The following is a 10823-nucleotide window of genomic DNA, read 5'->3' as shown; positions in this document are numbered from 1 at the left end:
CTTGTCTTCAATGCTTCCTTTTGTGGCACCACACAAAGCCCATTAACCATAGCTCACGAAAATGGTGTTAACAATTCATATCCATGCTGATTTCCATATCATTCTAATTTCTGAACATTTTCCTTTCACTGTGCCAGTCATGACTAGGCTAAAAACCACACCCTTTCCTGAAAACACAGGACAGGATTTTAAAGTAAATATTTTCTTTCCATGATGTGTTACCTGCTTGAAAATTAAAAGATAAGGGGTGAGTCGGGGAAAATGTATATGTGACCTGGACACATGTTAATTTCTTGCATAAATGATTTATTAATTGTTGTTCCTTTGAAGCCAGAACAGAACATTCAGCATATCCAATTTGTAACTTGATAAAAAAGTAGGTTTGAGTATGAGGTATGTTTTTTGAAAGAGCTATTGACAATAATGCTGATAAGCCTGGTCTGATTTCCATAAAAAAGGTTCAGAGTTCAGAAGAAAACATTATTTTCGGCAGAAGCACAACCGAAAACCAACAGATGCCAAATCTAACATCTCACTCCTGCTTATACAAGGACAAAAATAATCTCTTCCAGGTTTACCAATGACAGCTATATGCTGATCAGATAGCCTTTTGAATATGGCACTTGTGAATATTACAGAACTTTGTTTAACATAGGATTCATAAAAAGGAAACAAAAAATAGACTTATTAGTAGGTTTCAATCAGTTTTTAACTGGACAGATACACAAAACACCCAGAAGTAGCTTGTCTTGTAAGGTACTGAAGAACTCTCACTATTTTTTAACCAAAAAACAATAACCCAGGGCAGCTCGGTGGCATCACACCGGCAGACTTGGGGTTTGAATCCCACTTTTACTGTGTAGTTAGTATGTGCTACAATACCAGTCCTAGCTCATATGGCTCCCTAGGCGAGTATCACCACCTGATACTATATCACCACCTGATAACTGTCACAGGCAAAATGAAATTTTCTGGAAAGTCAGTGCCCCCTCAGATGTTGGTGCCATGGGCAGCTGCCTGTTTTGCCTATAGGATTGACTGGCCTTGATGTTCTACCTGTACCCCAATGGTTGCCTCCCGTTACTCTTATTTCCTCCCAAATACATGCATTTAGACTAACTTGCATCTCTAAATTGCCTATAGGGTTTGAATTAGTGCCCACCTAAGCAGTTCGAATGTCTAACTGGTTAATCACCAAAAACTTGAAAGGAATGCTTTAAGGACTGGAATATTATGTTTGAAGGACTGGAATATTAGTAAATCTTGATTCATTACTTGGTGACCTCTGGAACTCTTGGTAAATTGAAAAGCATATTATATATGGTGGCCTTGAATTAGCAGCACTGAAATACCTAACGGCATGTATAACGTTAACAGCAAAATTAGTGTAGGACTCGGTTTATAATTTTTTTGTTTCCGTCTGAACGTCACATACATCAAGTTACATTTCCAGTGTTCTTCGGTAAGTAATATATGTTCGGTATGTGATTATCCATTATCCAAAAAAAAAAAATTCATAAATGCTCGTCCAGCCATTTACTTTCTGCAGTGTATGCAACCAGACTCGGAGGCCATGACAGAAACTACAGCGCGCGCAAGAACACCACGGACGCATCGGCAGTCCGTTGTACTATTATCGGCATTTTGAAGCAATTATCTCTCGTTCCGTGGGTCGTCAGCAATATTAAGTTGTAAAATAATAAATAACAGTTCAGTCAATTATGTATTGCATGATAATAAAATTACACCTGGCCAAATATGACGCCTTGATACGGAATCAATAATTTTTAAATATGAAGCTTGCTATCTTCATATGATTGTAACTGTGGTTTTCATTACCACAAAGAACATACAGTGATCGCAGCTTAACAACAGCAAACGAAATTTTAATCACGAAATACACGAAAATGGTTTATTAAAATACTCAACTGCCCATAGTTTTAACACCGAGTCGGAATTACCCTCGCATTAAATGAGAGGGTACGCCTTACTCATAAAGTGAGAATTAAACCACTATCCCCAAAAATCTATCAACATCATCGTACTCAATTCCCTATTACGATTTTCCAAATGGGAACTCACTATCGGCATAATATATACATAGACGGAGAAAAGGAAACACATAGTTTTATTTCGGTCGCGACCCCGTCGGCTCTAATATGGTACGGTCCGCCTCCAAACGTGGGAGAGCGAGACAAAGACGCGCCTTGTGACGTAAGGGGCCTCGACTTCAGCACATAAATACTGGTGTGCTGGTGCAATATTACCGGTGTGTTTCCAAGCGGTTCGATTTACATCAGGGTACTGCAAAAAAAAAAAAAAAAAAAAAAAAGGGGGAAAAAAAATCATATACATTTTAAAAACTTCAACAGTTATTTAATTGTGATAGTCGGTCTTATATTACAGAGCTGCCGCTAACTATATCCGTCAAGAACTGTAATATATCGAAAAAGTAAGGGAAAATGATGAACGGTCAGATGAACGGCTTCCATAATTCTCTCATCGAGGAAGACTGCTTTCTCTTCACCTCTGAATCCGTCGGAGAAGGGCACCCCGGTAAGCCGATATCACCGCATTAACATATTGTTCGCCTACTTCTCGGTCGTTTGTCGAAGCCGGCGTGTTCACTCGCTTGACAAGACGTCTTTAACGCGCAAGGTCATGCGGCGCAATTAAACTACTCTCTTTTACCGGTGAAATAAATAATTTTTGTATATTATATCATTTCGGCTATTTTCAGTGCATAGTACAATAGCCAGTTAGAAAAGGCCGGCTTCTAGAAGTGGTTAGTGAACGCCCTCAAGCCACGCGTGCCATCTTTCGGCTGCACTGACGTCTTTTACTTACTAGGCCGCACACCCCCTAATGGTTCTTTTTGGGTGGCTAAGGTCATTTGACGCAACGGATCAGCAGCCCTTTTTGTGTCGTGGTGGTTTCCAGGTTAAGATTTGCCCGTCATCGAGTGCCTGCAGTAGTGCGGCGGCCTCGGCGCGTTTTCGTCAGTCGTAGATTTCCGGAATTTTACGGCCGGTCTAAGCGCGAGAGGTGCACGCTAGCCATGGAGGCCACGCGGTGATGCTGGCAGCGCGCGTGTTCAAAACTGGACATACACATATGCTTGTGGTACCGCAGGATGCTTTTAACGCTAATATAACCTCCGCTTGGTAAATCAATAAATAGAATTGATTCTTCTATTTCCAACGTATTTGAAAGAAAACGTGCCCCTTATTCTCCCGCCGCAGGTTTCCGAGAGATACCTCACTTTTACATTCGCGCCGCCAGTTAGACAAGCCTTTTCCGCATAGCGCAAGCAGATCGTTTCGATCAACGAAGAGCCGGTAGTCTGAGCAGATCATGGTGCTCGTCGCGCCGTCGCATAATGCTGCAAAGGCGATCGCTTGGTCTGTACCGCAGTCAACTGAGACGGGTTTGCGTTTCGACCAACTCGATTTAGATAGCGCTGATTCGAGACAGCGCTGCAATTGGCTTGGTGGTCTTTCCAATGCGGACTTTAATTTGAGCCGCACCGTTAATAGGTATGAAACTGCAGTGGTCGGCAAGGCTGTAACTTGTGCTGTTCATCGTCGACTGGTCTAGACAAAACGTCTGCACAACTCGTGTACTGAATTCAGGGGGGGGGGGCAGAATTTGTGAACGATTAATGTAAGCGCGATTTGTGGATTATGCACCCCGATTTATGCATTTTTTTTTCCCCTCACAGATAAGATTTGTGACCAAATCAGTGATGCTGTGCTCGATGCTCATCTGAAGCAGGACCCCGATGCGAAAGTGGCCTGTGGTAAGACCACGTCCTTCATGTGGTGTGGTTTGAGGCTCAGGGCAGCTTGCTGTCCCTTCAGGGATGCTTGGGACATTTTTCATCACTCTCTCGTTTTCCAGAAACTGTTGCCAAGACCGGGATGATCCTGCTGGCAGGAGAGGTGACATCTCGGGCCATTGTGGACTACCAGAAGGTTGTCCGTGAGACAATCAAGCACATTGGATATGACGATTCTTCTAAAGGTTTGTCTTTGTCTAATTTAGCACTGTCAGTGAAACCTATAGGTTTTTGATTAAAATAAAACATTACCTGATATCACTTGCCTTTTTCTTTGGCTGTTCTGGGCCCTTTTAACAGGCTTTGATTATAAGACCTGCAATGTGCTGGTGGCCCTGGAGCAGCAGTCACCTGACATCGCACAGGGTGTTCACTTGGATCGCAGTGAGGAGGATATTGGGGCTGGGGACCAGGTATGTCCTGTGATTTGGTTGATGTGCTGCCCCCTCTGGTGTAGTTCAGCAATATGCGGGAATGAGTCTTGATAGTTCATGTGTGTCCCTGCTATTTCAGGGCCTGATGTTTGGCTACGCAACTGATGAGACTGAGGAGTGCATGCCCCTCACGATCGTCCTTGCCCACAAGCTAAATGCGAAGATGGCTGAACTCCGCAGAAATGGCACCCTGCCCTGGCTGAGGCCTGATTCTAAGACTCAGGTAAGCGTGGTTTTGATTTGAATTGATTGCCTTAGTGCCAATATTGTGTGAAATAAACCTGATTTTAGTTTTAGGTGGGATTGTATACCACAACAGATCTAAATAGGTTTTAGCTGGCCTGCTGGGAAGGGAGGTGGTAGGATTCCCATGTGCAGTACAAAGGCACCCTTGTCTGCACCATATTTCCGTAGAAGGGTCACTTTAGGCGACTATAAAGCCTGATCAGACTTGGTATGGTGTAATGACCAGCTGAAGGGAGCAGCTGGTACAGATCTAGATGGGGAAAGGGTTGGGAATGAAAATGCTTTAAGGCTGATCTTGCATTTCATTGTAAAACGTGTGATTTAGTGTGAATGAGGCTTTTGTGTTTGCTGAGTAGCCTCAATACATGGTTGAAATACGGTTCTTTGATTTAAGTCTTAAATTTTACTGAATTTTCATTAATTTAACCTCCTCCCAGGTGACTGTGCAGTATCGGCAGGACCGTGGAGCCATGCTGCCCGTGCGTGTCCACACGATTGTTATCTCGGTGCAGCACGATGAAGAAGTGTGCTTAGATGAGATGCGTGATGCCCTGAAGGACAAGGTCATCAAGGCTGTGGTGCCCTCGGTCTACCTGGATGATGACACAGTCTACCACCTGCAGCCTAGTGGTCGCTTTGTCATTGGGGGCCCACAGGTAATTGGGGAATCGGATTTACTGACCCTCTTCTGTACAGTAAAAATTCTTTGGACTGACTTTGCATGTAATCCTGTCTCTTGAGCCAAAAATATATTAATTCAGCTCCCAAGCTTGCAGAACATTTAAGCAGCTCTTCAGGCCTTATTTTTTTTTGTTTCCTTCCGCTGCCCCCCCTCCTCCCCCCAGGGTGATGCAGGACTGACAGGCCGTAAGATCATTGTGGACACTTATGGAGGATGGGGTGCCCATGGGGGTGGAGCCTTCTCTGGGAAGGACTACACCAAGGTGGACCGTTCTGCTGCCTATGCTGCCCGCTGGGTGGCCAAGTCTCTGGTGAAGGCTGGCCTTTGCAGACGGGTTCTGGTCCAGGTAAGGAAGAGGTGGCAGCTTGTACCAGGGCTGCCCCTCTAATATAAACAACACCTTGCTGTCTGCTAATGGGTTCATATTTGGCTCCATCATCAAGGTTGCATGTCATGAATTTCTGGTATCAGGTATCCTATGCCATTGGAGTGTCCCACCCCCTGTCCATCTCAATTTTCCACTATGGGACATCACAAAAGAGTGAGAGGGAGCTGCTGGAAATTGTCAAGAAGAACTTTGACCTCCGCCCTGGGGTCATTGTCAGGTAAAGTATACTTTCAGGGCTGTTCTCATCCCAGCCCACGAAGTTTCAAAATCCCATTGGGGGTCCCTCTAGGTCAGTGACTTGGGCTGGACCTTTCATCACTCCCCTCTGGAGTGGGGTGGGGGGAGATGTCCTATGAGGCTACTGTATGAAGCCTGCATAAGCTCCAGTTTGACTTTCCTTGTTGACTTGTCCACAATGGGTGCATCTCGTCAGGAGCAATAAAAATTTAGACGATGATGTTGATCTTCTGCGTGGTCTAGGGGCAGGTTGAGTAAGCCCCGATCAAAATAGTTGGGTCAGGTGGTGCTTCCTCTTTAGATGTTTAACAAGCCCTTCATAGAATATGCACCCAATCTCCCCACTCCTAAAGTCACACTCGGGGGTGGGGGGGATCGGGCCCTCACACCAAGAACAGTGAGTACCAGGGTAAGTTTATCCTGTCCCATCCTCCTGCCCTCAAGCCTTGAGTCCTACCAGAACTTGCAGTCGCTGCATCAGCGACATGTGATCTGCTTTCTTGGGCATGGGCATGTTCCAGTGATGGAGTTTTATTAGGCAGCTTTCTGGCTGGAGGGGCTCTTATTTGTCACTGGGAGAGCTTGCCTGTGGTGGCTGCTAAATGAACTGATTATGTATTCCAGGGATCTGGAGCTGAAGAAACCCATGTATCAGAGGACTGCAGCGTACGGCCACTTTGGTCGTGACTCCTTCCCTTGGGAGGTGCCCAAAAAGCTGAAATACTAAACATGTAAAGCTTTTTTCCCCCCAGGCCTGTTGGTGTATACTACAGAGAAGCCTGCATGGTCTTGGAGGGGGAAGGCCATTTATTACAAAACATCCAGAGCTCCTAATGGCAAAATTAATATCCCTAACCCTGTCCTACAATTCTATTCCTCCCATTTCCTAGTTCCTGATTCTCCTTCCCTGAGCAATAGTGTAGTGGTAACTTGTTTGGGTTTTGTTCATCTTTTGTGGTGGTTTGAGCTCTTGCATGTATCCACTAGGCTTCTCCCCTTTTCACATCCTGCTTGTGAGGCTGTAGCTTGTCAACGGACTCCCCTTTCTTCAGGCTGTGGGCTCATGGGTTCATTACCCTTCGGCTTCACACGCACAACTGCCATCATGCCAAATCAACTTCCTCTGTTCTTGGTGCTGTGTATGATGGTGCTGTTTGAAAGGGTGTTGTGGGGGAAGGGCCTCACAGCTGTCAGGTTAAGACTGACTAAAGGCCTGGTGGCTAGTGCCTTGTGCACGATAGACGATTCATCTTAGATTCTCAGATGGAAGTATGGTCTTGGTCTGAGCTGTCTGCAAGAGAACTGGTGCTGCTGAAATGAAGAACATGGCTTGGTGCTGTGGGTCCTTCTGCAGTGTATCTTTCTAAATTTGTAGAGCAGTCATCCTGGACAATGGGAACTTTCTTTCTTTTGTGATTGTTGAAAGGAACTCGGCCTGGTAGCTACCTGCTTCTCTCTGTAGATGTCTTTGCTTTGTAGTTGAGCTGCAGTGATTGCTGATGTTTGCTAGCAGTTTAATCTTCCCAATCCCGTTTTCCCTCCTGTCGGTCACTGGAGGATCTAATGATGGCACAATTGCTGGCAAATGTTATTGGCACCCCCCCCTCCCCCTTTTAGAGCCTCTAGGCATCATAGGCTTAAGGCACTAGCCAGACAGTTTTGTTTATGCCTTGGTGTTGATTGTAGTCTATGCAGACTGTGGCCGTTTTCTGACGTATTACAGAAAAGTCAGAAGCTGCTATGCCCGGCTCCATCTGTATACAGTCTGAGGCTATTGTGGTGATACTACTTGATTTTTAATTTTTATTTTTTTCCTTAAGATTTAAATGCAACATTCAAATTCCTTCAAAAGGCAGGTTTGTTTTTTTTTTTTTTTTTTTTTTTTTCCTTTTTAACAAGGATTTTAAATTTGGTTAGACACACTCCTTTCCCCTACTCCTCCCTTCTGGTACCGACGACAGGCATAGCTACAGAAAACCTGCTCAGCCGTTACCCTGAAGGGCTGTCTTAACCATCATTGAAGCTCTTGATACTTGAAGATGAAAATGGAAACCAATCTTAGTGTTTGTATTTATTGTGTTCTGAAACTTGGCGTGGATACAGAGAAGCTGGTTTCAGAAGGCAGCTTTTTTAAATGATGTTTTATATTCTTTGTTGTTCCCAAATGCTGTATTTCACATTCTGTTTCCAGTGGTTCCCCTGTGGTCCAAAGTGTCCTACAGAAAAGCTTTGGGTTCTAGCCATGGGGGCTGCTGGCATGCTTGATCTGTTGAGTATCCTGGATGGAATCTAGCTTTGAGCACATCGTGTCACGGAAAGCTCGCCTTGGTCGCGGGGTGCAGATTTTGGCTGGTGTTGTACAGAGAAGCCAGCCTTGTTTACATACCCGCTGATGGGTTGCCACCTTGCGTTCTGGGTTTTGCTTATTTTCCCCTCCCCCCACTGTTTTGGAGCACCGTCTGAATGCTGGTTTCTCCAAGTTTAAAAAGTGCCTTTTCTGTTTTTCCTCCCACCCCCCAACTTCCACAAACATGAAGAAAGGTAACATGACCCTATCCTTTCCCCTAGGTCTCAAACCTCCAGAATCTGAGTACTAACCCTTTTGTCAAAAATCTAAATAAAAGTGCTTAATCATTCCGGAATCTTGTTGCATTTGTCTGGTGCTTCTATCATGGGGGTGGGGAGTGACTTCCATTTTGCTTCTGGCAGTAAACCAGCTACACATACCTTACAAGCTGGTATGTAATTGTCCTGGAACTGAATGGAACTACACCTCCCTGTGAATTGCAGTGATACCGGTTTCTCAATTCCTGCGACGTCAACTTGTATGGTTACATCAAAATGGAATTGTGGGTGTGAGCTTTCAAAGCGTAGCTTCAGCACAAGCTTGTTGCCCTTGGTGTGTGGTATCTGCATATTCCTTGCAATGGTCTTCCAGCTTTCATACTAGTTCTAATGTATATTTAAACTATACTTCATGTTTATGGTTGGGGGTTGAATTGTCACCTCTGGCTGTATATACCATTGGTTTTTCTATCCCCTTGTTTCCTCGTGCAGTCTGAAAACATGCAGCTAGGTGAACTGGTTTCCTAGATTACTCTGCTCATGTGTGACCCTGTGCTGGGTGACTTGTGATGAGAGGTCTGCTGTTTGACTGCTCCAGCTGAGCTGGCTAGGATCAAAGCTGGAAGCTGCACAGAATAGTTTAGCCACTGGAACATGTCTAGAAATAAAACGCCATACTGGCCAACAGGATCCCCTTCCTTACTGTGGGTCACTGTACAGGACTAGCAGCCAACATGTAACTTTGGAGCTCAGAACCTGGTATTAAATATGGTCACTTGGACTCGGCGGCACAATCAAACTCTGGCGAAATGAGTAGATTATTGGAAGTGGCTCATTTCTATGCAGATTGAGCTCATTTGCTTTCCACTTCTCAACCTGTTGCTATCCTTAACACAAAAAGGTATGAAGGAAGTTGGACACATTTTATGGTTTTATGTCTTCCACCTAATGGACATTTTTTACAGAAATCCCCATGCTTCATAAGCAGCTCAAACCCATTACTTGACCAGCCAGAACCTGATTCAAGGGATTATTTTCCATATGAATGAGTGTGTTTGCTTCTTCACTCAAATAGGTGGGTCACATGCTCTGCGGATGTGATTTCTGAATTCTTTGGAAATGATAGCAAGCCAGAGGCACAAGACACAAAACTACTCTATATTTTGAATACCTGATTTTAAATTAAAATTTAAAGGAAGTTGAGCTTAATTATAAGCTAAACCAAGTTATTCCAGTAAACTGCTATATTTAATTCTGAAAACCTGCCATGCCACATTCCCAGGTAATACTTGGGGTTTCTCTAACCCAGGGGTGGCCAGTCTTATCCGCAAAGGGCTGGTGTGTATGTGGCTTTTTGGGATAACCTTTGGGTCAGCTGTTCAAACCCCAGTGTGAGCACTTGTCAGCCAACCAGTCCTCTAATTAATGACCTAATTAGGGAGTTGCAGTGAAAACCTGCATACGCATCGGCCCTTTGCGGATAAGATTGGTCACCCCTGGTCTATCCTATCCACTACTGTGTGAAAAAGGCTGCCTCCGCTGGAACGCAGTGATATAATGCCGATTAGTGGTCTCCACATAAAGCATATGCAGTGAGCCAACACCTCTTGTTTTGTACCTGCCTGTATAGTACAGGGTCATAGGAAGCCTGAAACAAGGAAACAGTGGTCACCCAAGGCAGGATGACCAACAACTCATGCTTGCAATACAGTGAGGTTTGAGACTCAAAGCTATCTTTGGACTATGGGAGGAGACAGTGCCTGAGGTCGAGAGTCGCGATGCATATAAACTCTGCACACGTAGTTACTGAACCCCCAACTCTGGAGGTGTAATGTAATTGTGCCATCCTTTTTGTTGCTGAACTGCCAGTTCATACTCAGTTCAAGTATAAGATTGATGGATGTCTCTAGACCAGTGTTTCCCAACTTGGTCCTTGCGGACCCCAAGGCAGTCCATGTAGGGACTTCCAGTAGGGAGCAAAAACGTGGACTTCCTTTGGGACGTCCGGGGCTTCCTTTGGGACTGGATTGGAAACACTTGTCTAGACTACTGAAGACTCTGAAAAGCCATCTGCTCCATCTGTACTGAACATGCTATAGGTATTGCTCGGATTATTAATATACCTGTTCAGAGATAATGTATGAACTTGGCTTTCCATTTGTTGAAGAGTTACAGGAATTTAACTTTTTATTTTTGCTGATGCAATAATACAGCATTTGAATCCTCCTAAAAATATCTATTATTATTTGACAGTTATTCCAACACAACTTCTCTAGACCAAAGCTTGGAACAATCTACTGAAGGAACTATATGCTATTTGTACATGCTCACTCAGTCGCAGCTCTTTTACTTTTTTTATTAGCTGAGTAACACAGGGAGAAAAGCCATGTTTCCCGTCCTCAGCTTGACTGCGGAACTTTGTGCTGCGAGATG

General features: G+C 44.5%; 1 protein-coding gene across 1 annotated transcript; it reads left to right on the top strand.

Moving 5' to 3' along the window:
• The first annotated feature begins 2260 nt into the window (after nucleotides 1-2260).
• LOC125711645 (S-adenosylmethionine synthase) lies at nucleotides 2261-8467 on the top strand. Its single transcript, XM_048980809.1, has 9 exons — nucleotides 2261-2556; nucleotides 3722-3799; nucleotides 3901-4023; nucleotides 4139-4251; nucleotides 4352-4495; nucleotides 4956-5174; nucleotides 5364-5546; nucleotides 5672-5805; nucleotides 6450-8467. The coding sequence occupies exons 1-9, from the start codon at nucleotides 2463-2465 to the stop codon at nucleotides 6550-6552; spliced, it is 1191 nt and encodes a 396-aa protein (XP_048836766.1). The 5' UTR covers nucleotides 2261-2462; the 3' UTR covers nucleotides 6553-8467.
• The last annotated feature ends 2356 nt before the right edge of the window (nucleotides 8468-10823 follow it).

Source organism: Brienomyrus brachyistius, chromosome 2, assembly GCF_023856365.1.
Source record: "Brienomyrus brachyistius isolate T26 chromosome 2, BBRACH_0.4, whole genome shotgun sequence".
NCBI classification, from domain to species: Eukaryota; Metazoa; Chordata; class Actinopteri; order Osteoglossiformes; family Mormyridae; genus Brienomyrus; species Brienomyrus brachyistius.
This window is presented reverse-complemented; position numbering and strand designations above follow the sequence as displayed.